We start from the raw sequence: 27814 nt of genomic DNA on the forward strand, positions 1-27814 counted from the left end.
AACTATCCTGACGATTGTCAGATCTGTGGGTGTGGCCTGCCCTGTAGCTGGTGTGACGCCTCTACCTTTCCTGCCTAAAGTTCCTCACCAAGAGGGTCTCCCAGCTCTTAGGTGTCACTGCCCAGCAATGCCACCCATCTTCACTGGCCAGTCTCTGCAGTGGTCAGTTGTCGGACTGTATTTGGCTCCACAGTGGCCTGTTGCCTGGTTGGAGCAGCAGGTGAAGTGCATTGCTAGTCCCTGGCCACCACCGTTTGTCCCTGGGATCCCAGCACCTGAGCATATGCTGCCTGTGGGAACAGATGGTGCAATAACCTTTGGCTTTTGTTTTCCACGTTTCCCATCCTTAACCCCCCGGCCCTTTTCCTTTTGGGTCATCAGGCTGTTCCCTGTGCACTGACTGGTTCAAGCTCTCTATACTGTAATGATAGGAGCCCTGAGTCACATCTTGCCACTGTTTTTCCCCACTTTGTCACTTGTCTCTTGACTTGGTGGTTTGGGGTTTGGAGTTTGTGTTTGGTCAGGCAGATGAGTTTAGTTTCCATGTCATCAGACTTTCCGGGCTTTTCCTAATGGCTTCTGGGGTTCTTATCAGTCTGCTTCAGACTAACTTAGAGCTCTCTTCTTTTCTTTTTCTTTCTTTCTTTCTTTCTTTCTTTCTTTCTTTCTTTCTTTCTTTCTTTCTTTCTTTCTTTCTTTCTTTTTCGTTCGTTCTTTCTTTCTTTCTTTCTTTTTCTTTCTTTCTTCTTTCTTTCTTTCTTCTTTCTTGCTTTCTTTCTTTCCTTCTTTCTTTCTCTCTCTTGCTCTCTCACTCTTTCTCTTTGTTTCTCTTTCCTTCCTTCCTTTCTTTCTTTCTTTCAATCCTCACTTGAGGATATGTTTATTGATTTTACAGAGAGAGGAAGGGAGAGAAAGAGAGGGAAACATCAATGTGGAAGAGACAGACACATCAATCAGTTGCCTCCCATATGTGCCCTGACCGGGGATCAAACCCGTAAACTTTTGGTGTACGGGAACTTGCTGTACCCGAGTGAGCCACCTGGCCAGGCTCCATTTATTTTTTTATTTATTTAAATATTGATTTATTGATTTCAGAGAGAGAGGAAGGGAGAGAGAACAAGAGAGAAACATCAATTGCCATTCCATACATTCATGCACCCATTGGTTGATACCTGCATGTGCTACTACTGGGGATTGAACCCGCAACCTTGGCGAATCAGTATGATACTCCAACCAACTAAGCTACCCAGCCAGGGCCCATTCTCCATTTAAAATTGTGTATTAGTTCCCTGTTGCTGCCTAACAAACTGCCCCAAACATAGCGCCCTGATGCGACTAACACTTGAGATCGGCCAAGGTTGCTAGAGGGCTTGGCTGGGACCTCTGGCTCAGGGCCTTTCACAGGCTGCAGTCAAGGCTTCATCTGGGCGGCAGGCCTCTGGTCTACCTAGTGGTGGTGGTGGTGGGGCACTCTGCCTCCAAGGTCACTCATGGGGATGTGGCGGGGATCTCAGTGCCCCCCATGGGGCCTGTCTGTAGGGCTGCTCAAGGCAGGGCTCCCCCCAGGCCAGGGGAGAGAGGTGAGCAGCCCCCAAATGGAAGCCAGTCTTTTCTACCACTTTATCTCTAAGCGACATTCCCTCACCCCCGCCGTATTTGTATGGATCACACAGGTCAACCCTAGAACTGTGCTGGAGCGAACGACGGCACCCACTAGGGCGAGGGGTGTTCCGTTCATGGCAAGTGCGAAGGCTCTGAGGAGTGTCCTTGCTCCTGAACCTGGGCGACCAGGAGCGAGGACTCCTGGTGCCACACAGAACAGGCCCCTCAAGAACGTGCCCTTTGTCCATGTGGGGTGGCGAGTTCTAGCCCCGGCATCAAGACAGGCAGGGCCTGTGTTTGCCAGGGCGGAGTGGCTCTTTGTCTTTAAAGGGTTGTAACCAAGTCACAACCAGAGAGAAGCCAGAGAGAAGAATGTGCGTCAGAGCCCCCGTGTGCCCACGGTGTGTGCTCTCTGCCCTTGCAGGGGTTTGCAGCCCTGGTGGCAGTCCCAGCCAGTAGCAGCCCCAGGCCCAGGGGCAGGAAGCTCTTTCCCCACACAGCAGCCCTGTCAGTCGCCACCCAGGCGGGGCCGCAGGATGTCCCTGGCCTCCGATGTCCCCACCCAGTGGCCCAGTCTTGCCCCCACTCCTTCTTCCCCAAGGACAGGGGCAGCTGCCCTGCCTGAGGCAGGGGTGCTCTCGCTCTGCACACAGGCTAGGTCCCTCCTGTCCCCGCCCTCCCCTCTGGCCTTCCACCATGCAGCCGTGAAGTGTGTGGGGGCGGGCAATGGTGAGCTGCGGGCCACATTATGGAGGTGCAGGCCGACAAGCCCCTTTTCTGCAATGAGGGTATCGGGTAGCCCTGAGCTGGGTTCTGGTAGCGGGGTGTGGTGGTGGCAGGCGCCAGCCAGGGAGGGGGGCAGCCGAGGGTCCAGTTGTTCAGGATGGGGCTCCCACTGTGGCTGAAGGAGGCCCTTGGCATCTCGTTTCCCCGGAAACATGCCCGCCCTTTCCTGGCTGGGGCTCAGAGGTGACTTCCCGATGACACACTTGGTGTCTCTGAATTTGTCACACAGATCTGTGGGCAGTGAGGCTTTTCTTGTTGGCTCTTGCTGCTGGGCAACACCGAGGCCCTTGGCAACAGCTTCTAGCACCCTCCGAGGCTGCTGTGGGTTTCTTGAACCCAAGGGCAGCGAGTCTCAGGGGAGCCGGGCTCTCTGTTTCCCAGGAACAGAAGCAGAGACCAAGGTGATGCTTCCTGGCCTTGCTTCAGGGATCCTGGTCATGACTCCTGGGGACAGTCAGCCAGGGTGTTGCGACACACGGTCCTGGGGCTCCTGTGGAGATGCTCAGGCCCAGTGCAGCCCCACGCTCCTGGGCTGGGCCATCTGATCGCTGACCTCAGCATCCCCGGGCCTGTGCCGGAGCTGAGCCACCTTCCCGTCCCTCCACCATGGGCAGGAGGAACAGTGAGGACGGCCCTCTTGCCCTGCAGTCTTTCCTCAGGGGCCGCCTGCCCACGAAGGCCGTGGAGGGCTGGAAGGGCACTGGGTGCTCCGTCAGCCAGCTGCACCACGACACCCTTCCCTGGGGGAGGTCCTCCTAGTGGCCTGCTCTGAGGATGGGCACAGTCACAGCACCAGCCAGGCCCTGTCCCCACCCACCTTCAGTGACCAACTGTGGCCTTCACCCTCTGCCCGAGGACCTGGGCCCCTTCCCAGTGAGCACGGGCTGTGTGTGCCCTGCCTGTCTTCAGCAGCTGTGCTGACCCAAGGGGCAACCTCTACCCCGCCCACTGCTCAGCGACTTCCTCGGCTCTGCTCCCCTGGTCGCAGCCTCTCTGGGCTCAAGGGGACCTGCCATGACGCCGGTGGTGGGTCACAGAGGTGGCCGAAACCACCCTGACCTCCAAGCAGCAGTGTCCTCTTGCCAAGGAATGCCCTCCCAGGAGGTGCCTCGGCCTGAGGAGGAGTCTGGTGTACATGACAGTCCCTGCCCTCTCGGGGCCCTGTCTGCAGCTGGGATGGGCCCGGGGCCCTGGAGTGGGGTGAGGCTGTCCTCAGCCGTAGATGGCTGAGTGCACACGGTGGCCCGAGGCTGGCACCCAGCACCCCGCATGCTCACCGACCCTGACTTGGTGGTTACTCCTCCTCGGCCCACTGGCTCCATTGAGGTTCCCAGGGGGGCTGCCCTGGGTGGGATGAGGCTGCACGTGTTGGGGGGACCCCAATGGTCCCCAGACTAATGTTCCCCTTGTTGACATGCTGGGACTCCTCTCTCACTGTCAGGAAGGGGGTGGTGGTGCTACCTTGGGGGTCCAGCGCTCCTGTTTCCCTGCATGGCTCCCTCCCAGCCTCCTGGGGAGATAGGCAGCAGGGAGGGTCCAGTGCAGAAGCGTGACTTGGGTAGGTGTGGAGGCTGGCTGTGGGGTGGGGGTGGCCAGCTCGGCCCTCCCCCTGCTGGGTTGGCACGCTCCCAATAGGCTGACCAGCCATCTCCTCCCCTGACTCAGGTGAGGTGGGTGAGCCTGGGGAGGTCACGGGGCAGGGACTTCTCCTCTGCTCCTGGCACCAATTGGAGAGCAGGACTCGGGCATAGGGCCTGGGTGACCACCCCACTGGCTCTGGGTGGGTGGCCAGGCCTCCAAACCCAGTGTGTGAGCCTGGCTGATGGCCTGGGCCTTGCAGCCAGGGTGTCCTCCGGGATTTGCTCAGTGGGTCAGCCAGGTCCCAGGCCATTTGCCCCCAGCAGCATGGGGTCCTGGTGGGTGCTCTTTTTTTTCCCCGGCGCCAGCTGCTGGCCCTCCACTGGAGCCCCTCACAGGGACAGTGCCCCAGTCTCACTCTCTTCTACCCCATGCCTGGGCGGGTCTGTCTCCGGCCTGGTCAGTCCTGCAGCCTCTGTCCAGTACAGTCTCCAGGGGCCTGTTCCCCCCAGTTGGCATTGTCCATTGTTGCTGCTCCACATGTGTCACAGCTGCCTGGGCCAGATGTGGCCTCCGGGGAGGGGACAGGGACTCCTGGTTAGCTCAACTCAGTTCTGGGGCTGTCTCCATGGGGGCCCCACCAGGCAGGCGCTTGGGAGAGTATGGGAGGCAGGACAGTCTCCTCTTGGAGCGGCCAGCCCAGGGACAGGGCAGGAGGCTCCAGGTGACTCAGGGCAGGGAGGTGTGCTCCAGGTATGCAGTGTCCTGGGTGCCCAATGGGCTGAGGGGAGGAGAGGGTGCCTTGGGGGAATCTTTTTGCCCACTAGGGCTGACCTCTCTCGGCCTGGCTCTGCCTTCTCCTGCCCCCCTCTCTCCAGCTGGGTAGCTTCTAGAAGCCTCCTGAGTATACCTGCCTCCCTTCCCTCCCAGCCTTTGATGACAGTGGGAGAGATTAGTGGGCCAGGGAGTTTTATTTAGCCGTGTACTGAGCCCCTGGGGTCAACTGGAGACTGGCCACCCAGAGCCTAGGGCAGCAGTCCAGCCCCAGATGCAGTAACAGTGAAAATCCAGCGTCTTTTTTCTCCTCTGTGCCTGTTTATCCACCACATGCTGTGGAGGGATAGAATTGGGGAAGGTGGAGCTCCACCAGGGCTTGGGGAACTGGTACTTGGCCACTGCCTTGTTCTCTCCCTTTCCCTCCCTGAGCTCATGTTCTTTCTCATGGGCTAAGAAGCAACTTGGGCTCTGGGCTCATGCTGGCCCACAAAGTGCATCCAGAAGGGGCGTGGCCAGCATGCCTGTAGCTACCCATTTGGGGAAAGGGCCTGAAAGCTGGCTTTAGGGCCCTTCCCCTCAAGTGGGGGAAGAGGCTGTCTGTGCCCATGGCAGAGGACTCGGGGTGGGCATTGGGAGACTTGGTTAGTTTTTAGAGTGGGAGACGTGGGAGGCGATGGACAGGGATGCAAAGGACAACAGCTAAGTGAGGGGCTGAAATTGCCTCAGTGCACTGTGGGCAAGAGGGAGCCATGGCAAGCCATGCTTGGAGAGGGAGGGCAGGACACACAAGGACACCTGGAATTGGGTGGGAGTGGCACAAACTCTGCTGCTAGCTAGCTGGCAGTTCCTTGAATACTGCTGCCTGCCTGGTGAGGGGCCTTGAGACCCGCAATCTGCCCCCTGGGGGATGGTGGCACATTTAAGATGCCTAGGAGATGGCCTACTGTGACTTCAAGCCTATCTGGTCCTCCCACCCAGCACTTTGCATCCTGAAACCTGGCCATGGTCTGGCCTTTCCCTAGAACAGTGTTTATTCCTGGTGTGGACTGGGACACATTTCCTGTTCTGGGGGTGCTACACACCCACTGCCCTGCATTGACCTGTACCCAGGGAGGCAGAGGAGGCAAGAGCAGATGGGACCTCTTGGAGTCAGGGGGTGGGGGTTAGCAGGAGCCCCTAGGTGCCAGAGCAGTGGGAAGGGGGGGCCAAGCCTGGAGATCCAGTAGCCTGTGGCCTGGGCCCATGCTTCCATCTACCCTGTCGGCACCCTTGTAAGAAAGCTAGAGCCACTCTCAGGAGAATGAAAGCTGAACTTTATTCTTCTTGGATAGGGCAGAGAACTAGCAGGTGGTCGTGCACAGGCCCCCACCCATCACCCCTCCCAGAAGCAAAGAAGACAGGTGGAGCCACCAATGGCTCCCTCTGCTCGCCTCTCTCCTTTGTCCAAGTGGAAGCAGGTGAGCGCAGGGCAGGGCTGGCTGCAGTGACAGGGTGGCCAGGGCTGGCCAGGGATCCAGGGCTGAGGAGAGGAGGGGGGCTGCTTGGGAAGGGAGCAGGGGGTGGGGGCGGGGGGCCACTTCTGGTCCTGGGAGTTGCCACTGGCACAGGCACAGAGCTCAGGGCACCAGGACACGGTAAGGACTGCCTGGGATATGCTCATCACCCCACTTGACAACCAGCGTGTACTCCCCCTTGTCCTTGAGCAGGTAGGAGACACTGTAGAGCCGGCTACCCACATGCTTCACCAGGATCTCCTCACATGGCGTCCTGGGACCATGTACCCCCACTAGCAGCATGTTGTTGCCTGGCGGGGGAGGGGGGAAGTGGCCTCAGTCCCAGAGCAGGTGGGGCTAAGAGGTAGCCAAGTCCCCTATTTTTAGCTGTAACTACACTGACCGCCCCGCCGCCCCCCCCCCCCGTCCTGTCCTGTATCCTCCCCTGTCCCCTTTGCCTGTTCCAGGGTGACAGCTCTTTCTAAAGAGCTTCCAGCACCCCTGCCCCCACCCCAGGCCAGCACAGGAAACTCTAGCTCCTTCAAAGCACCGTCCTGAAGGGTAGGGGAAAGGGCAGGGAAGCCCAGATGGGAAGTGGCTCTAGAAGTGACAGCCACAACACCAAAGGCATTCCCAACCCCTCAACCCCCCTTCCTGTGTTCCAGGCACCCACCTGCTTTGCTGCAATCCACTGTGAAGCTGCTCTTCTGGCCCGCGTAGGCCTTGCTCAGCCCCAGGCCCTTGGCCAGCACCTTGCTGGCATCAGTGGGACCTGGGCCCAGGGTGCCGTGTTGGGCGACACTGGCAGTCTTGGTCAAGGAGTCCACAAATACTGATGATGTCTCATGGAGGCTGTGGTTGCTGACAAGACGGGGACCTGCAGGGCAGAGCAGGTGGGGCTAAGAGTTAGCCAGAGTGTCAGGTGCTGGGTTGGGCACCAGCAGTCTGGTGCGAGGCTCACCTGTGACTTTGGCCTTGAAGGGGCTGCCCCCAATGTGGTAGGGGCCACCATATTTGATGGAGATGAGGTAGCTGCCAGGTACCATGGGGGTATAGGTGACGCGGTAGCCCTCAGGGCACTCCTGGCAATCCATCTTCACCTTGGAGGGCCCGTCGATGGTTACCGACAGGGCACCAGCTCCCGCATTGCTTGTGTTCACGATAAACTCAGCTGGGCTCCCTGGGGGCACAGTAGGTCAGGCAGAGCTGGTCTGGCCCGTTTCCCACCCCAAGCCCCCAATCCCCACCCCAGAGAACAGCTTTATCACTCCTGTGTGCCTTCTGTTGCCACTGAGATCTTAGAGAAGGGGCCCTAGCAGCTGTGTCCATACACTGAAAGCCACACCCACTGACCTACCTGTGACACCACCTTCCAGGCCAGCTCCATAGGCAGACACCAGGCCTGGGTCCCCTCCATGCCCAGGCTCCCCAACTCGGATCTTGAAGGGGCTTCCAGGGATGTGGGTGCCATTGAACTTGACATCAATCAGGTAGATGCCATTCTCCCGTGGGATGAAACGCACGGCGTACTTATCTGAGAAGCAGAGGGGCATGCTGTGGACCTGGGGTCCCTCCTCCAAAACAGACCAAGTGGCATCTGTGAGGAGCTTCCCTTGCCCACCAGTGTGAGTCCAGCAGGTCCACGCAACTCACTCAGTTTCTTCCATGGACCACGCTGAGCACTCACACCCCACAGCACAGATCTCCTAAAACCTGAGGGGTGAAGCTTCAGATGCCCAAGCAGCCTGTTGGGACTCTATTTGGACTGAAATCCTTCACAAGCAAAACACTGCCTCTTTAGAAAGGTTATCGTGAATGCTATGGCAACTGGGGCTCAGAGGCAGACAGGAACTTGCTTGAGGTCCCACAGCTGGGAAGGGGCAGGACTAGGCTGTGAGACTAGTCCAACTTTGCCCAGCACTAGCTCTCATCCTTTCCCACCCCTGGGTTGCCCCAGGTCTGTCTGTAAGTGCCATGCCCTGGCTAACGGGGCTGGACTTGAGGTCTCTCCTTTGAGAGACTTCATCATACTGCCTGCAGCCGTGGCTGCTGAGCCAGATTCCCAAGTAGTGGCAGGGTTGCCTGGCTGAGGGAGGCCAGGTATGTGGGCCCTGTCTTGGCTGCTTACAGAATCTGTACCTTCCTTTCATACTTTCTGCCTGCTTCCATTCCAGCCAGTTGGACAGGCCCGCTGCTCCCAGCGGGGCCAGGGCAGGTGGCTGGGCAGCCGGGTAGGGACAGGGCCTCACCTTGGTCAATCTCTGTGACATAGCACTCCTCCAGGGCTCCAGAGGGGCTGTGCACCTTGGCATCGATCGCCCCCTTGGCCCCATTCAGGCTGACTGCAAAAGAGGCTGGCTGGTTGACCTTTAGCCCTGACTCCTGGAAGCACAGCACACGTGGTTAGACAGGGCAGCCAGGGCGAGGGAGGGCAGGGCCCCGGAAGCAGGAGGCCCATAGGGTTGCACTTACCCATCTGGCGTCCAACTTGGTTTAAAGAGGGAGAGCCATTGATTCTCGAGGGGCAGCAAGCTACAGGCACACGCCCCCGCCCCCAGACCCATGTGCTCTGCAATCACACACCTGGACAACATGAAGGGAAGGCGGCCCCACCCTGTGGCCAGCAGTCAGCCCTTGCAGGCTGTCCCTCTTTAAACCTCAGCCCTGGTGCTCAAGGGGCACAGGCTTCTGTTCAAAGCCTTTAGACCTGAGACACGAGAAAAACTCCACACGGTGGGCAGGGGTGCTTCCTGCCAACCCCAAGCGTGGGCTGTACCCGGCCAGAGCAGAGGCCCGGTGCCCTGAGCTGGGCTGGGCGGGTCACTCAGCACAGGGCTGAGGCCTGCTCTATGCAGCGGCTCTGGTCTGGCCGGGCCCAGGAGCCCTAGGCGGGCGGTTTCTCTCAGTGCCTCACCTGAAGACTAGAAACAGTAAGGCGGCGGGCGTCGCCAGACGGAGAAGCCACAGGCACCACGAAGGGGCTGTCGGGGATGTGTTCCTCGTTGAACTTGACTGAGACCTCGTAGTCACCTGGGCAGGAAGAGCACAGAAGGCATGCTGGGAGACCCCCACTTCCAGTGTTTCAGCCTCCAGCCTCCTACAAACAGCCTAGGTGGCCCTGGGTCAAGGTGGGGGGTGGGAGCTGAGTGGGGCTGTCTGCATAGACCCAGACCAACACCCCACACCGAGGCAGTGCCTCCCCTGACCCCAGCCAGGCCCTCAGTACCTGGCTCCTGGACCACATAGGCCACGCCACAGGAGCCGTCCTTGCGGTCCTCGAAGGAGATCTCAGCCTTGCTGGGGCCCTCGACAGCAATGGCCAGGCCCCCAGCACCAGCTTCCCTAGTCCAAATGCTGAATTCAGCTGTGGGAAAGCAGTGTGTCCTCATGGAGGGCTGCAACCCCTGGCCTCAGCCCCCTCAAAGCACGGCTAATCTTCCTCAATCCCCACCCTGCCCAGGAGAGCAAGAACCTGGCAGAAAGCAGGCCTACCTGGCACTCCAGCTTCAGCTCTCTCCAGGCCAGGGCCCCCTGCACGGACCTTGTGGGCTCCTCCTTCCCCAAGGGGCCCCACAGTGAACTGGAAGGGGCTCCCAGGCACGTGCTGGCCCTTGTACTTGACGCTGACTGTGTGCATGCCCATTTCAGCAGGCACAAAGCGGATGCAGTACGTATGGTTCTCCCCTTCCACAATCTCGGCTTCGTGGGTCTTGCCCGATGGGCTGGTCACCTGGGCTGTCATGTCCTGGATGCTAATTTCTGTAGGTAGGCGATAGCCTGGTGACCAGGAGCTCCAGGCCCCACCCTTCTGCCTGGGACCACCAGCACTCCCCAGGACTCTTCCCTGGCTCCCTATAGCTCCTACCAGGGATCTTGAGGCTGAGGTCACAATGGCTGCCAACATTGGCCACTGAAGGGGCCCGTCGCCTGCGTGTGATGCTCTCTTTCACCCGGCCCTCGCCTGTCACCTTCACAGAGAAGGGGCTGCCTGCAGGAAGAAAGCACAGTCCATACCCCACCCAGGTTACATTCTAGCCCTGCAGTGTCATAGAGAGGGTTGCTTAGCCACGGGACAGATGTGTCTGTGCTGCACTCACCAGGCACGTGCTGGTCAGCGAATTTAATGTTGATGATGTAATTTCCAGGCTCCGTGGGGCAGTAGGTGACCCTGCATGTGCCATCCTCCAGGTCCTCTGTGTTGATGTCCACCTTGCTGGGACCCTCAATGGACAGACTGAGCCCGCCGTAGCCTGTAGGAGAGACATTCCTGACTTAGGAAGCCAAGCATAGTGGTCTCACCTTGGCTGGCAGGCTACTGCCACTTACCAGCATCACGGGTGTCAATAATAAACTCTGCGGGCTCAAAGGTGTGGCCTTCATGGAGGCCCTGGCCTGAGACCCGCACACGGCTGGCATCCCCAATCTCTGACTGGCTGATCATCACTGGGATGGGGCTGCTGGCCACATGCTGGCCACTCTTCTTCACATGCACAAGGTGCTCCCCTGTCTCCTTGGGCACGAAGGAGATCCCTGGGCGCAGAGCAGGGATGTCAGTCAGGGAAAGGCGTGCCCCCCCCACCCCAACCTCCCTCCTTTCCAGAAGGCCCTGTCCCTCAGGCTCTTACCCACATGGCCATTGCGCAGCCGCTTCAGTAGACAGGGTTCCTCCCGGCCCGAGGGTGGCACCACAGTGGCCGTCAGCAGGCTGAGGTCCGTCTCCGAGATATTGATGGGGATGTCAGCAGCAGAGCCCACCTTCAGGTGGGACATGCGCATAGAGTCATCGCCTGGCAAGGGACAGTCACTGAGTGTCTAGGAGCAAAGAGAGAACTGCACCCACCTTGCCACCTGTGTTCTTCTGTCACTGTTCCTAGTGGCACCCACCTGTGACCCTGGCGGTGAAGGGGCTGCCTGGGATGTGCTGGTCATTGTACTTCACTAGGATGCTGTAGTCGCCGGGCAGCACAGGCAGGTAGGAGACGCTACACGTCCCATCCTGATTGTCGGTGCAGCTGATTTCTGCTTTGGATGGGCCCTCAATGGCCAGGGACAAGCCCCCTGGAGAGAGTTGTGGGTGAGGGTGGGAACTATACCCAGGGACACTGCACTGATGAGGAAGAGCCCCAACAGGCAAGCAGAGGCCAGGGTGGCAGGGCAGGGAGCCCCGTCCGGGAGCATCTCTCCTGTGTCCAGCTCTCCACAGGATGAGGGCATCCCGCGGCACACAGAAGGTCAAGACTAGAGCTGCCACTCACCCTCTCCTGCATCCTTGGTGTTGACTGTGAAGACAGCAGGCTTGTTCACTACTCCGTGGGTGAGGCCAGGCCCGTAGGCGGTGACGTGGCCACAGTTGATGTAATCCACGTAGAACTGCAGGGGGCTTCCTGAGGCAGGAAGAGGGGCCATGTGGAATGGGGACCTTGGGTTGCCCACAAGGCCTCCCCCCAGGCCCGGGCCTTTATGAGGTAGGTGGTGGTGGCACACTGTAGGGACACACCTGGGATGTGCATGTTGTCGTAACGGATGTCCATCTCGTGTAGGCCAGCTTCACTGGGTGCGTAGCGCACAGTCACAGTGCCATCCTTGTTGTCGGTGATAGCTGGCTGTGCCACCTTGCCAGAGGGCATCCGCACCTCCCCTGTAGGGCAACGTGGCCGGGGTCAGGGCAGCCCATTGGCACACTCTGACCTCTGCGGCTCCCAAGCTCCTTCCTGTTCCCACTCACCAGTGATCTCGCCCTTCTTGATGGTGAAGGGGATGACAAGGTCGAAGGGCCTCAGGCTGGTCACATCCAGCCCATTGACGCCCACCATGGGTCTCTCTGGGGCCTGTAGCGGAGACAGAGGGCCCAAGTGAGGAGCTGTAGGAGCTGAGGGAGTCCCAAGCAGGAGGATTTGGGGTCCCTCCTCACATGTGTCAGAACAGGGCCTCACGGGACACCCAGCTGGCCAGCCCCCAAATGTCCCCTAGAGCTAGGTGAGCTGGCAGAAGGCAGGCCAGGCCATACCCAGGTTTGCTGGCCGCCCTGGGCATAGGTGTATGGTGGGGCCAGCTGCTGAGGCCGCAGTGGAGGCTGTGCCGTGGGCTGGTCCCCAGCCAGAGCCTGCAGAGCAACACACAAGAGCTGGAGACTCTGTCATCCATCACAGAGGAACCCCGGGGGGACAGAACAGGTCCCACCCAGACCCTTCACCCCCTGCCCCTTCTGACCGTCACTTGGAAGGGGCTGTTGGGTACGTGTTCGCCGCCAAAGCGCACACAGATGACATATTTGCCCGGCTGGGGGGCTGTGTAGAAGATGTCAAAGGTGCCATCCTCATTCTCTACCACATCCACGTCCACCTCGGAGCCATCGGGTGTGCACACGGTGCAGGTAACCTTGCCTTTGCCCGCAGCCTTGGTGTCCACAGTGATCACTGTTTCCTCCCCAATCTGGATGGTGGGGCCGATGCCAGCACCTGGTGGGGTAGGGCAGGTCCCCAAAGGGAGGCCAGTGCATGAGCTTGGCACTCAGGCCACTCCCATCTGCCTGCTGCCCGCCCAGGCCTTTTACTGCCACCACCAAGCACAGCCAGACCTCCCGCCCCTGCCCCCCAAGCTGGGACGGTGAGTAGTTTCTCAGAAGGCAGGAAAGGTTCCCTTGAGCCACCTCAGGCCAGGGAGTCCTGTCTTGGGAGGTAGCCCCCATGTGGAAAAAGCCCAATGGGTGGCACCCAGGTGTTTGGGAGGATGGGCGGGCCTGGAGGCCCATGAGGCCGCTGCTGCCATCAGGGCACAAGCGTTTGCTGCCACCCCGCCTGCCAACTCAGCCTCAGTTGGTGCCGTGGACCATGCTGACCAATGCCAGTGCTCTGGCTGGGCCCAACAGCTAGCTGCCTTTGCCCCTGCGGCCTGGCCCCGGCCCCCAGAGCTGTGTGCGGACGCAGTGAGGCGGAGTCCTGCTGCAGTGTGGGGGAATGTGATACTTGCCTCCCCAACCCCAGGCCTGAAGGGGAAACTGGAGTTTCCTGACAACTGAGAATGCTTGCTCAACCAAAGGCTCGTGACGAGGGGCAGCTGGGCATGGCCCGAAGCAGGCAGGGAGCTGGGAGCAGGGAAGCAGGGAGGCAGCGGGGTTAGCACCCTAGCAGCACAGCGCACAGGCAGTGGCAGCACCCAGAGGGAAGGAGGACAGGAGGCCCAAGCCACAGCCACCGCCTCTAGGTTGCAAGGGCAGAGCAGCTGAGCAGCCTCCAGGGCGCCACAGTGCCTGAGGAAAGGGAAGGGACAGTGACGTTAAGACCTGGGCTCAGCTGTGGAGGCTCGGGGGGTTGTAGGCTGTGAGGTCTTGAAGTAAGAGGTAGGCTGGCTCCTGCCAGGGAAGCCACCAGGAGCATGGCACCTGCTCCAGGGCTATGTTCCAGGGGCCCCCCAGCCAGCCTGCCACTGAGCTCCCCTATGGCCAAGGGCTCCTGCTGCCCAAAGGCTCCATGCTGGCCTTCCCCAGCTCTCCTGAGCTCTAGACCTGGCCCCCTGATGTCCACTACCTTGGGAGGCCCTCACCTCATACCCATCCATACCTGTTCTCCCCAGCTGGGAACCTGAACCCACCATCTAGCTAGTGGTTTGGACCTTGACCTCACAGTTACCCTCGAATCCCCACTTTTCCCACCCAGCCCATCAAGCAGGTCTCGGCTGCTCCATCCTCAAAGTACACAAGTACACCCCCCTCAAGTCCCATTGCCACAAGCCTGGCCCAAGCTGCCCTTCTGGCTGGTCTAAAAGTGACTTCAGCTCTCCAACTGGGCTCTCCGCCTCTGTTCTGCACACAGTGGCCAGGTAAACTGAGATCACTTCCTCAACCAAGGCTTGACCCTGCCTCTGGTCCCCAAGGCCTTGCCCACTGCCCTAGGCACACATGCCTATCACCCCAGATCCCAGGGCCTGCTCTATGTGGCAGATGAGCCCGGGCTGCAAAACCCTAGTTACCCCTAACTCCTGCACTGGCTGCTTCTCCCAAGCTCCAGGCCTGCAGCCTTCAGAGCCTCCTAAGTAGTCCCTGACTCTTATTGGTGCCCCTGGCTGGGGCTGGCTCTCCCCTGCCACGCCACAGTAGGAGAACCTCCATGCCTGGTTGGGGACCCTCTGAATAACGTCACTGCTGGGGGAATAGGGGTAGGGAAGAAGGCAGGGAGAGCGGGTGGGCCACTTAGTGCACTTTGGGGCTCTGAGGCTGGGCCAGGCCCCGCCATGCTGGCCGCCCAAGCAGTTGACGCTGGTGCTACTGCACTACCAGCTAGCCCCACCCGCTCATGCAGGCTGCACCTCCCCCGGCCCGGGACACAGAGGCCCCTGGGAGGTGGGGATGAGGGTCTGTGGATCTGGCCAAGGCAAGGGATTCCCGACTGTTGGGGGGAGACCCCTTGTCCCCTTAGCCAATGCAGGAGCCCTTGACACGGAAGGAAGAAGCAAGAAGGGCCTGCCGCCTGCCTCCAGGGCTTTCCTAGGGTGCCAAGATCCCCAGACCCCAGAGCCCCAGTGGGGTGCCTCTCAGGGTGCACCTCACCCCAAAGCTCTCAGCTGCAACCCAACTTCTCAGACGGGGAAAACAGAGGCCCAGAGAGGGGAAGGGCCGGAGCACTCATGCTCAGCTCCGGAGGCCTCCCTGGGCCCTAACCCTCCAGCCCCCCACTCTGTCCCTGCCAAGAGATGCAGCTGGAACTGTCCTGGGAATCAGCATGGAAGAGGAAAGGAAGCTGCCCTCTGGGCAGGAGGGGCATTGGGAGTGGCCCCGGCAAGCAGCTTACCTAGCCCGTGACCTCCGATTGACACTGAGGTGAGAGGGCAGAGAGCAAGGAGAAAGGTCAGGTGAGTCACTCAAGGGGGCAGCCCCCACTCCCACACGCTGCCCCAAGCAGCGAGCCCTTGCACACAGGCACACCCAAGCCCCGTGCTGACAGCCGTGGCCGATGGCGGGCTGGCTCACCTGTGACCGTGCACTTGCTGGCATCCCCGGTGGGCACGGCACGAACACGGTACGGGGAGAAAGGGATCTCATCACCGCCATACTTGATGAGGATGGTGTAGCGGCCTGTCACATCTGGTACATAGGCCACCGTGTACGTGCCGTCATGGTTGTCTTGGATATGCGTCTTCTTAGGCTTGCCTTCAGGGTCCTGTGTGTTAGAGCACAGGGAAAGGAGGTGGTTGACCTAAGCCTACCCAGGCCCAGGATTACCTCAGGCCCTCTCAAAGGAGCAAGTGTCAAGCGCTGCTGCTGCAGGGACACCCGCCATAGCCCAAAATAGCTGCTTGCATCCAGCACTACGCTTTACTTGAGAAGTCCCAAAATGCTCAATGCTCCCTGCCCCCACTTAACAACAGGCAGGGCCAGGGAGCATGGCACCCATTCGGCTTTATCCCCATGAGTACCTCTCGGCTCCCATCTTCCGCCCCAGGGCCTACCCCAGCACCGGAACTACCCTGGAGGATGTCCAAGGCCTTAATATTTATATGTGGTCCAGGAGAATGTTACAAGTGGGCAAGCTGAGGAACTAAGGGCTTTGGTTTTGGTAATGTGCTCAAAGTCAGGAGTGAGCTAGTACGTGGATGGGGAAGCCTGTGCCTATCATCATCATTCTAGACGCAGGAGACCTGCCCTGGCTGGCGTGACCCCCAAGGGAGATGTGTACTGCTCCAACTGCAGGTACACGGCTCCAGCCTGGGCTCCTGTCTTCCCTTGCCTTCCCAGTGCCTGGAGTGGCAGTCCATCAGGGCCAGGAAGCTGCCCAAGGCAGCCAGCTCACCGTGATCTGCACAGCTAGCAGGCCTTCTCCTGCATCCTTTGCATCAATGGTGAACTCCACAGGCAGGCTGGCGGGCACGCCGGTAGTGTTAAGCCCAGGGCCACTGGCCTTCACCTTGCTGGCGTCGTGCGTAGGAAGCACCTTGACCTTGAAGGGGCTGTTTGTTGGGCCAGTGTGTTGTGAGTGGTTAGGAAGGCTCTTGATGTCGTCTGCCACCCTCCACCCCAGCAGTAAGCTGCCTCTTACCTGCGGGGCACCTCCTCCTCCCCATACAGCACAGAGATGCTGTAGGGCCCCTCACGGCTGGGCACATAGTTGACGGTCTGGGTGCCATCGGCATTGTCCACCACATCCACTGGCTCCACCAGGCCTGGCCCCAGTCCCAAAGACAGAGCCTCAGACCCACCATACTGGATGGCTGGGGCACAGCCCTGCACTCGGCCCCCACCCCAGGCCTAGACCTCACTTTGCCCTTGTCTGCCCATCCCAGAAACGGCCTTGAGTGAAGTGTTGAATATGGTCGGGGACGCTGAGATAATTCCAGCAAGCAGGATGAATGGCCAGTACGCACGGAGGACTGTGGCTCGCTCAGACCATCAGCCCTGAGCAGCGCAAGCACCTTCCTTTTATTGGATTTTACAGATGTGCTAATCAACAGGGAGGGTCCAGGAATGAGCTCACAGGCACATCCCGGGAATGATTACAATGTACTTGAAACTTACAACAGAGGAAGCTTAAAAGGTCAACTGAAGAGAAGGCTTCCTGACAAACAAGTCTATATATCCTCTATAAGTTCAAAAACAGAAAAACAGAAACCCAATCATTTATTCTTTTAAGACTAAGGAACGGATGCACTGTTCAGAAAGCAATCAAGGTTAAACACCATTTGTACTTAGTTTTGTCTGATTTCCTTATCAACACCAGGGAAGATGGAGTACTCAGCAAGATTCTTTTTAAGTCATAGGATGTCTTTAAGATCCTGAGGCCTGAGCAGTCAGAGACTGTCGGCACCAGCGAGTCCAGCTCGCTGCTCGGATCCTTAAACACCTGGACCGAGAGGCATGCAAACATACCTCAAATCAGAAGTCTTGATTTCCAGCATCACTTGAGCCCTTGTGACACCAGAAACTGATCTGGGCGCCAATTTAGACCCTGGCCCTCTCTCCTCCCTGCCACATCGGCTCAGTGTCCAAGTCCTGTCTGTCCTACCTCCTTCTGATCCCATCACACAAGGCTCCTCTATCAACTGCCTGCACACCTGCTCCAGTCTCTGCATGCTGGGCCTCTGCTCTCCTTCCCCTGCCCCTCACAGGACCGTGACCTCCCAATCTCCTGCTCCTAGGTGTGTGGACACTCACCTTTGGGTCCCTGCACTTTGACCTGTAGCGGGGCCACACCAGCCTTGCTTGTATCTACCTGGAAGGACTGAGGGAGGTTGGCACGGACCAGGCCTGGGCTCAGACCAGGCCCAGAGCACTTGACCTTGGACGCGTCTGTTACATCATGCACAGGGACCTTAAAAGGACTGCCTGGGTAAGGGGCAGAGAGGTGGAGTCTATGTGAGACAGAGTGAAGGGTGAGCAAATGGTCCCAGCCCAGCCCCAGCTGACCTGTCTCCTCACCTGGCACTTGGTGGCCGCCATAGGTGACATTAAGGCTATAGGTGCCAGCCTCATAGGGGATGTACTCCACCGAGCAGCTGCCATCCTTGTTATCCATGCAGGACATCTTGGCCTCAGAGGGGCCCTCTACAGCCAGGCCTAGGCCCCCCGTGCCAGCTCCCCTGGTCCAAACAGAGACCAGTTATTCCCAGGGTTTCAAGGCCCATTGCGGCCCCTGCCTCCTGGGTGCTTGCTCACCTGGTTTCTACAGTGAACTTGTTGGGCTTGTTGGTGGTGCCACTTTGGATGCCTGGTCCATGGACACGCACTCGGGATGGGTCACAGCCCTCGGTCACGGGCACTTGGAAGGGGCTGCTGGGCACAGGGCTACCATCGTAGGTCACATCCACAGAGTGGAGTCCTGGAGGATGGCAAGCCAGGTAAGGAGCCCAGGCTACCCAGCCATGTCCCATATCCTTTGGGAGCCCCAGCACATACCCTCCTCATAAGGTGTGTACTCCACTTTGTATGTGCCATCGCCACAGTCCTGCACATAGGTCTCAGTAAGGTTGCCTGACGGATTGGCCACACGAGCCTTGACATGTGGCCCTCCAGTTTTTGTCAGAGCCCGGGCATCCACACTGAACTCAGTGGTGGCCTCTCGGAAGACACCTGCAGGGGGCAATGAGGAGGAGGCATGGGGCTCCAGGGCCTCTGGGGGCCCTGGTTGCCCCCAGCCCCCTTGTCTCACAATAGGGCCTCTCACCTTGGCCCTCGATCCCAGGCCCATAGCACTGGACACCTGAGGTGTCTACTGCGGGTTCCACCTGCAGCTTGCTGGGGAAGTTTGGCACAGGCTGGCCACCATATTTGATGGTGACAGTGTAGGCCCCAGGGCAAAGGGGGATGTAGGTGATGGTATGTGTGCCGTCGCCGTGGTCCTGTATATGCACCTCGGCTGGCAGACCCGCCTCAGAGCGGATCTCGATGGTCAGCTCTGCACTGCCCGCGCTTGAGCAGTCCACATGGAACTGGCCTGCCTCACCTGCAGTGGCCCGTTCCAGCCCTGGGCCTGAGCACTTGACCTTGGATGGGTCAAAGCAGGGAACCACGTGGGCCTTGAATGGGGAACCAGGGATGTGGGTGTCAGCAAAGAGGATGTTAATGTTGTAGTCCCCGGGCTCGGTAGGCACATAGGACACAGAGCATGTGCCATCCCCATTATCCAGGCACTCGAGCTGGGCCTCACAGGGGCCCTCCACTGTCAGGCCCAGGCCGCCCGTGCCGGCGCCCTTGGTGTCAATGGTGAAGCGGGCAGGGGAGCCTGCACTGCCTCCCTGCAGCCCCGGCCCAAACGCCTTCACCTGAGGAAAGAAGGGCAGGTTCAGGAGCTGAAACCACACCACCTCCCTGGCCTTTGACCCAGATCCCCACTTCCATCTACCTCCCTCTTATGCTGGCTTCCCTCCCCTATGAGACAGGGGCACAAGCAGGTCTGGGCAGGGCCATGGGTCATAAGGACAAAAACAATAAAAGGTGAGGGCCTATCTGGAAAACATGGGGTGGCCCCCATACCTCAATTACCTTACTAGACTTTGTAAGGGGCATCTCTCTCAGCCTGGCTCTGCCTCCTCCTGTCCCTGTCTCCAGCTGGGTAGCTTCTAGAGGCCTGCCGAGTATACCTGCCTCCCTCCACTCCCAGCATTTGATAACAGAGATTAGTGGGCCAGGAAATTTTATTCAGCCATGTTCTGAGCCCCTGGGGTCGACTGGAGACTGGCCACCTAGAGCCTAGGGCAGCAGTCTGGCCCCAGGTACAGTAACAGTGAAAATCCAGTGTCTTTTCCAGTCCTTTAAGATCCTCCAAGTCCCTGGTGGTCCATCCTTGGAGCTGCAGGATGTGTATCCCTTGGGTTGACCTCTTGGAAGCTATCCACTGGGTGCTAAGGTCCGTCTGGCTCAGTAGGCTCTCTCTCTAGCTCAACAGTGGCTGTCGTGAAGCATGGGAGTCAAAGCAGGGGCACCTCTGGGCCTTCCCAGTGCTGTCCACCGCTTCCCGTGGACCTGTCAGGGGTGCCAGTTTTATGGGGGGTGGCATTTTTGGGCTCCACCCTTTGCCCCACCAGCAGGGCACTTCTCTCTATAACCCCCACCCCCAGGGTGCAGCTCAGTTCCCCACACAGCCACCCACACTGCTCTGCCCAGCACCCCAACAGGGCCCATTGGACCAGTGAAATAGAACCATGGTCTGTTTAACCACAGGCAACTGCTGCCCCCTGCTCTGTCCCCAGCACTGCTCGAGCCCTTGGGAGGGAAGTGAGTAGAGAATGGGCCTGAGTCCTGGGGAGTAGGAGTGCTGGAGCCCTCAGTTGTCATACTAGGGGGACCTCAGAGCCCTAGGAGTCTTTCGGAAAGGCGGTTCCCTCGGAGTGCTCAAGGAAGGGAAGTAGTCTCAGGGTCCTGGAAAACACTAGGTGGAGACCTTCAAGCCTGAGTTTCCCTTAGGGGCCCAGGGAGCCCTCGAAAGCCTTTGGGTTGGGGTGCCCAGAGCACCAAGGAGTCCAGAGCTCAGGGGGTTGGGTGTGAAGCATGGGAATAAGGGTGCAGAGCCCTGCGTAGTGCGACCAAGCCTGAGGGGGTGTCCTAGGGGAGATCCAGGCTTCTCAAGGTGGGCGTGTCCTCAGAGCTTTGGGGCGGGAAGCTCGAAGCCCCTTGACTTGGAGCCCCAGCAATCCTCCATCTAGCACATGGTAATGAATGGATGTGGTTGCCCTCAAGGAATAACTGAATGAAAAGGGGCAGACTGCATCACATGAATGTTGTCTCTTTTCTCATGCCAGATACCACAGTGGCTGCCAAGCACACTTACCTAGCCTCCTCCTCTTACCTGAAACAGAGGACCAGAGGCTTAAAGAGAAACCATTCTACCTAGAAGCCATGCCATCTCTCTGCCCTTCCTAGGGATGCCCCAAGCCCAGCTGCCCTTCCTCTCTTACTGTCCCTTTTCTCCACCCGTTACTCCAGAGCTTTGGCATGTCAAATCTTGCCACTTCCGCGGGCCCCACATGGGGTTCGCTATGCTCCATCTAACTCTCCAGTGCAACAGCAGTCCCAAGTAGTGCTTGGCGGGGGCGGGGGGATGTCTGTCCTAATATTGTTGATTTGGAATCAGTTACTGAAAGCTGTGTAACTGTACCCACCCCTCTGGGGTCCTGGTGCACTAGCAACTGGACTACTTATTCTGTCCCTCCCCCTCATACAGGCTCATTGATCTGATTATCAGGCCTTATTGTCAGTGTTGAGGCAGCATTCCCTGACCCTGCCTACCACCCCCTCATGGAGCATCCACGTCTCAGGTCTTGTACTAGGATGGTGAGGGGCAGAGCCTGGAGGTCTGGGGAGCTCATGCCACAAGTGGCAATGGCTTGGAGAAAACAAAGGAGGCTGTGGCTGTGGGAGTGGTGAAAAAAACAAAAGGAATTCATTTTTTTCATTCCTTTGTATATTTTAAATGCACAAAAAGCATGTGTTACTTTCAGGAAAACACACAACAAATGTGGGATGAGACTAGGATGCAGCAAAGAGAATTGCCAAGAACTGGAGATAGGGAGGTCCCAGTCCCAGCCCTGACCCAAGCTGGCCATGTGGCCAAGAGAGCTGAGAGCCTCAAAGGCTCAGCAGCCCATGGGTGTACATGCTGGTGCTGCATGGACACTGTGCCAGGTGAGAAGCTGGGGGCTACTGAGTCCTACCACCTGTAACAAGGAGCTGGCCAGAGGTAAGATGGATTGACGCCAGGGCCTCACCTGTCCAGGAAGCCCTGGCCTCACCTCTGCTTCCCATCTGCCTGGTTGGAGCAGATGCCAGCCCCTCCATGTTTTCCCTACCTTTGCTGGCAGTGTACCAATAGGATGCACAACCTCACATGGCATTCTACCCTGGGTTTCCTTAGCATGCATTTAAAAAAGTATATGTAAAACTTGAATATTATGAAATACCTATGATAGAAAACCTAAACAATACAGTCATTTGAAGAATCAAATTACCCACAGATGATGGGGCATTTTGGAGTACTGGGAGCCTTCCCTATGTCATTAAACAAGCAGCTCTCCAGAAGATAAGGCGCACTGAGCACAGCTGCCCTTAAGACCCTGAGGTTGGCGTTAGCTCTTCCTAGTTAAAACATCTGCAGCCAGCATTGTGCATGCAGCCTTGCCTGCATTTCCAACTGGGCTTTCCACACTCTGTGGTTCCGCAGTAATTTTCATAAGTAGTTATAAGAGGTCTAGGAGTGGACCCCACACACAAAGCACAAACTTCTCTGTGGGTAGAATATGATCCCTACCCCAAGCCCAAAGCAAAAAGGAAGAACCAACAAAGACAGGTGGTAATCCTGGAGACCCAGGGTGGAGGCTTCAAGCAGAGGAGCCCAACCCCACCCCTAGCAGGAAGAACCAACTCATTAAAAATAAACGGTCTTTTTATTGTGTGTCCACGAAAACAAAAGTCAGGGTGGCCTTTGGTTAATCCCAACAAGGTGACAAGAACAGGAGGCATGCAATGACAACAACTATGTTCTCCTCTCCAGGAGAAGGGTCTTGCCCTCCCGGGCCCTAAGGATCAGAGGAAAGCAGGGCAAGGAGACTTCAGAGGAAGGCCCTGCTGTGGAGGGCCTGGGTCTGCTGCCTCCCTGGCAGGACAAGGCAGGACAAGGCAAGGGGGAGCAAGCACTACCCCAGGCCAGGCCCAGCACCCCAAAGCTAGAACACACAGAAAATCCCCCCACCCCCCTCCCCAAGCAAACACTGGTAAGGCATTTGGCCAGGACTTCCAAGAGTAGCTGGCCATGAAGCCAGTCAGATCCTTAGGGCTCCGTCCAGAAGGGGTTGCTATCCTCGGCCTGGATGGAGTAGTACACCAAGAGCAGGAAGGCAGCAAAACCCAGGAAAAGGAGCAGCTGGCCCCAGAGTGGGACCTGGCGGTCCTGGCCCAGACCAGCCCCAGGGGCGTGCTTTTCTGGCCGGATAGCACGGCGGGTGAGCCATGATGGGGGGGAAGATGAAGATGAGGACACAGAAGAGGTGGAAGAGGATGTGGGATAATAGGAGAGGCCCAGGGAGCTTGTGGAAACGTTGGAAACAGGGCGGTAGTGCGCGATGCTCTGGTAGGCACTGTCCCGGCCATACACGGGGCGTTCCCTGAGGCAAAGAGAGGAGCAGATGGGCCAGGAGGACCTGGGCCCAGAATTAGTCCTGGAACCTGGCCCTCCCCACTACTTACCTATCCTTGCCCTCCTCTTCAGAAGAGAAAAGACTATCATCATGCACCTAAAAAAGAGAATCAGGGTGAAGAAACTGACTGGCAGGATCAGCATGGTCCTGTCACATCTCAGTGCAAATTTCCCTGGCTGGCCTATTCTGACCATCGCTTAAAGGCCAGGGCCCTGTACCCCATCCAGAACCCTTCTAAATTCCTGGTTTCATGTATGTAGGGCTTTGCCACTTGCTCAGTGGCTGTCTTGGCTGCCTACACCCTACTTTCTTGCCCAGGATTCTCAAAGAGCTCAAACCAAAATCCCAGATCAGGGTGCTCTAGTTAAACGGTTCTGATAGACCCCCAAAGAAAGGCCCTGTCCAAGCAGGTATCTCCTGACCCCATTTCTCCCTGGAGTCTTGAGAGCCACCATTTGCACCCAGGAGCATCCTTGATTTATCTATCTAAACTGAGGTATGAACCCCTGAGGGTGTACCCAAGCACAGGGTGCCTGAAAGCTAGCTCACCTGGTGATGAAAGGTGTCAGCATCTGAGAGTGAAGCCGAGGGCTGGCGGAACCCCTTGGATGTGCCCTCAAACTCGGGCTCTCCGTAAATCCTAGTGCTCAAGTAACTCTCCTCATAGTAGTCATCATTATAGCCTTGGAAAGGGGAGGCAGCATTAGTAGAGGGGGCAGTGGTGTCCCCCACCTGGACCAATGGCCCTAATTTGAATCCCATCTGGGGCCTGTGACACAGTTTCTCCCCTCTAGGAATAATGAGAGACAGTGGGGATTGAGATTTCAGGTTCTCCCTGACACTGAGGTCCCTGAAAGTGTAGAATAAAGATGTCAGGGCCCACCCCACAGGTGCCTTACCCTTGCTCTGGTAAAGTAAGGCGTCCTCCTTCTTGGGCAGGTCATACATATCCGAGTCCACTGATGCTGCATCTAAATCTGAATGGTGGGGGGGGGGGCAAGAAGGACCATTTGTCCCCAAGCTTTTACCATGTCCCTCCTGGCGAGCGCCCTGCCACACCCGCGCGACCCAATCCTCCCTATAGCCCAAACCCTGTTCCCACAGAGAGCAGGTGGGGCTCTAGGGTAAGGGCCTCACCGGAGAACCGATAGGAGAAAGAGGATGCAGACGAGTTCGAGGGCGAGAGCCTCCGCCTCTGGGTCTCGTACTCGAAGATTTTCTTTTCGTACAGCTTGCGAGTGGAGCCTGGCCAGACACGGGGCGCGGAGTGGTCAGGGGCGTGGGGTGGTCAGGGGCGTGGGCCTGGAGCCTGAGGAGGGAGTCCCAGGAGGGGCTAGGGCTCAGGGAGAGGGGGCCAGAGGGCCGAGCGCGGGGAGGGGACCCATCCGTTGCCGCGTACCCACGACAGGTCCGTGCGGGATGTTGTACTGGCGCAGCACGGCGGCCAGCTCAGCGTCCGATAGGACCGCGTAGTCGTCCATGGCTAGCGGAAGAAGGCTGGGGGCAACCCGGGCCTGGCAACACAGGCCTAGTTACGGCTGTTTCGGAGTGCGGTCAGTACAGCTCGAGCGCCTCGGGAGCGGCAGAACCGGCGTCACGCCTGCGTCACGCTCGCGTCACAACCGCGGGCTCCACGGGCTGCGCGCGCCGCGCGGGGCGGAGCCAGTCCGCGATGAGGCAGCCAGCGCAGACCCATATGGCTTTGGGAGTGAGCGAAAGGAGGAGGGAGGGATGGTGAGCCCGGACGTCACAAACGGGCGGGATTGGCTAGAGGCGAAAGAGGGGCGGGGGTGAGCAGGAGCCAAAGCAGTACGGACCGGTGGGACAAGAGGAGCAGGCGGGGCTGCGCGCCCAGGGGAAGGGGCGGGGTCGGGGAGCCAGGCGTCACAAACTGTGGAATTTAGGCCAGACCCGAGAAAGGGTCGGTCCTGTGGCGAGGGAAATGAGTAGACTCGACGGAACAGGGAAGCAGGGCGGGGCGGGGCCAGGCCAGCGAGCCCAGATGTCACCCGCTTGTGTGTTGGGGCAAGAATGAGGACCCTGTGACTGGAACCAGCAGAAACCGGCCAGGACCTGGGAGCGGGACCGGGCCGGCGCACTTGGCGTTGTTTGCCCTCCATGAGTCACGTGGGCGCGCCACATTCCCGCAGCTCCCGCTACCTTCGGGCTCCAGAATCTGGGGTTCTCTGGCCGCACCCCGGTGGGCCAGCCCGGCAGGAGCGGAAAGGAGCTGGATCCTAATGGTGAATCCTTGGAGAGCAAAGGGACTGGGCTAGGCGCTGCTCCGAGCGCTTTGAGTGCTGGAAGAGGCTGGGGCCTAGGCTGCCCCCAGGCCTTACCCCAGACCCACCCTATCTCCCCGGCAGGCCTTTCTGTTCTGCACCGTTCTGGCCTCTGCGCCTGCGCCCGGCGATCCCCACCACTTCCCTCCCTCCCTGCTCTACCCTGGAGGAAATGGGGCACTGGGCCAGGAGGCTGACAGCACTCCAGGAACAAGTAGTCTTGGAAGGGGTCGGGCATGCCAATGGACACTGGCAGAGGGCCTAGTGTCCGCCTAGGATTGCCATCCACCTGGGGCACTAGGGGTTTCCTCTCCTCATCCCAGTGTGACCCAGGAGATGGCCAAGCAGGGGGCCAGGGAGGGCCTTCCAGACCCATGGGGACCTGTTCAGGGCTTTCCAGTAAGGCCTGGCAGGCTCTGAGCACTTGGGTCTAGGTGGACTTCAGTGTCATGGCAGTGCAGGCCCCCCCAGGACAAGGGACCTAGGGACTGAGGGGGGCAAACCATAGAAGGCACCAAGGCCTGCTGAGGAGCCTGGTAAAGGCCTTTGTCAGTACAGAGCTGTCCCGTGGAGATTCTAAACAAAGAGCCAGTGGAGAGTTTGAGGCCAACTGAGGTGCCCCTCCCTGGGCAGGCCCAGAACTGGGATCATGGGGAAATGAGGTACTGTCTCTGGTCTCAATAGATGACAACTCGTGACAGAAAGCAGAAGAGAGGAGGAATCTGGTTCAGACTCAGGCTGGCTGGCCCAGCTGGTAAAGGTCACACACCAGTTCTCCATGAAGGTTTGCTCGTGGAGAGAAGAGGTGACCACACAGGGAACGGTAAAGAGATGGGGACCTGGTTTGACCACACACAAAAACCTTCAAAAGAATTGTTATTGGCCCTGGCTGGTGTGGCTCAGTGGATTGAGTGCCAGCCTGTAAACCAAAAGGTCGCTAGCTCGATTCCCAGTCGGGGCACATGCCTGGGTTGCAGGCCAGGTCCCCAGTTGGGGCTGTGCGAGAGGCAACCTATCAATGTTCCTCTTCCTGTCTTTCTCCTTCCCTTCCTCTCTCTCTAAAAGTAAATAAATAAAATATTTTTTAAAAGAATTATTATTGGCTTGGTTTTAGAGTAAAGGCAGGGCCCATTCTGTCTTATAAAAGATGAGGAGGAGGTGTGTGCATCCCCAGCCACTTGCATGGCTTCAGAGCAGGGAGAGAGATGGCTTTTGGACTTTGGCCGCTCAGAGACTGCCTCATGGAATTTTGAATTTTGGCAAAAGCCCATTCCCCAGCACCTCTCCAAGCCTTCTTTCTGCAATGTTGGCTCATGTCCCAGAGACTCAGCCCTCCCCATGCCACCCCTCCCTGTATGCATCCAAACTGTTTCCTTATGAGGTCAAGGAATTCTAGGTTTGCCTTCTCCCCAAGGAACACCCCCTCCCCTGGCACCTGCCTCGGCACTCTGCCTTTTATGTCCCCCACTGCTGTCCCATTATGAGGTCCCACCATGTATGGCACCAGGAGACTAAACTATGATGGCCCCCTGTACCTACCCTGTGGGCTTCTGGAGCCCAAGTACAGCCCCACTGCAGTACAGATCCATTCCAGACCATCAGAAACCAGGGAGACCCCTTGACCATCAGAGCTGAGAGACCCTCTGCATCACCCCTATCACATAGAGGAGGAATTGGGGGACCAGAGAGAGAGAGAGAGAGAGAGAGAGAGAGAGAGAGAGAGAGAAAGAAGACTTTCCCAAGGGAACTGAATGCAGTGATTCATTCATGGACTGTTCCCCCAGCCAGTATTTAGTTCTCATGGCAATGGCCTGGACAGTGTAGCCCAGCAGGGGTTCCAAGTCCTCAGAAGGGCTGTTGGAGGAAATCTGAGGCCTCCACAGGAGTCTTCCTGGGAAGGGTGAACAGAGTTTAAAAAGAGGAGTTTCTATGTTAACACCAGCCAGGGTGAAAACACTAGGAAGCCACCAAGTCCAAGTCAAGAATAAGAAGTTTCTCCTTTAAGGATGGGGAATGGCTTCTAAGCAGTATATTGTATAACTTGCAATCACAGACAGATTGAAAGCTGTAAGGAAAAATAATATCAACACAAATATACTTCTCTAGATAAAACTTAACCTTTCAAGGATTTAGAGATCCTTTGGGTCTTATCTAGAATTTGAATGCTTTGCAACAGCTCAGATAGAAATGAAAGTCCTAAGATGGTGATTGTTGTGAAAATGTACATGTGGGAGATTGTTACAAGCAACATAAAACAGTGAAAGCCTCTTAAAGAACACCTTGTGTTCCAACCCTAGAAACATTGGTTCATCTGGGAGCTGTTGGCACAGCCAGTTGGAGAGTCAGCCTGACCTAGCAGCAGGAATGGAGCTGGTTCTAGTGGTTTTCCAAAACCTTCCACACAAGAACATGTCTTTCATTTATGACTTTTTTAAAAACCAGGGAACAGCTGGTGCTGTACAAACCGTTGTTTTCCCTAGACCTTGAAGAAGCAGAAACCAAAAGCTGCATGTGTGGAGGGGGTATATGTGGAGGGGGAGGGAGGCACAAGTGTAAAGAGAGGATTCAAATGGAGGTGGGGGGGTCCCAAGATCCAGTCACATGGCCACTGCCTCCTTCATGCCCCTTCACCTATTTATTATACTCTTGGCAATGCCTGTGGAAGGAAGTTTCCCTCCT

General features: G+C 57.9%; 2 protein-coding genes across 2 annotated transcripts; both read right to left on the reverse strand.

The window, feature by feature from the left end:
• Window positions 1-6035: 6035 nt before the first annotated feature.
• LOC149989993 (filamin-A-like) lies at window positions 6036-19720 on the reverse strand. The gene is made up of 28 exons (XM_090265728.1): window positions 19647-19720; window positions 18389-19062; window positions 18121-18294; window positions 17881-18043; window positions 17644-17804; window positions 17380-17550; window positions 16268-16391; window positions 16022-16178; window positions 15202-15391; window positions 15023-15046; window positions 12447-12694; window positions 12244-12339; window positions 11962-12064; window positions 11734-11874; window positions 11492-11620; window positions 11121-11294; window positions 10862-11023; window positions 10563-10766; window positions 10334-10486; window positions 10102-10224; window positions 9729-9995; window positions 9463-9600; window positions 9151-9266; window positions 8486-8618; window positions 7594-7770; window positions 7198-7416; window positions 6910-7113; window positions 6036-6547 (listed from the first exon to the last, which is right to left on the reverse strand). Exons 1-28 carry the CDS (start codon window positions 19718-19720, stop codon window positions 6360-6362), a joined length of 4887 nt encoding a protein of 1628 aa, XP_090121854.1. The 3' UTR covers window positions 6036-6359.
• Window positions 19721-22284: 2564 nt separating this feature from the next.
• On the reverse strand, window positions 22285-24494 carry EMD (emerin). The gene is made up of 6 exons (XM_090265727.1): window positions 24253-24494; window positions 23991-24098; window positions 23753-23830; window positions 23403-23536; window positions 22903-22949; window positions 22285-22820 (listed from the first exon to the last, which is right to left on the reverse strand). Exons 1-6 carry the CDS (start codon window positions 24332-24334, stop codon window positions 22487-22489), a joined length of 783 nt encoding a protein of 260 aa, XP_090121853.1. The 5' UTR covers window positions 24335-24494; the 3' UTR covers window positions 22285-22486.
• Window positions 24495-27814: the final 3320 nt, after the last annotated feature.

Source organism: Furipterus horrens, unplaced genomic scaffold (assembly GCF_987537825.1).
Source record: "Furipterus horrens unplaced genomic scaffold, mFurHor1.1.pri manual_scaffold_55, whole genome shotgun sequence".
NCBI lineage: Eukaryota > Metazoa > Chordata > Mammalia > Chiroptera > Furipteridae > Furipterus > Furipterus horrens.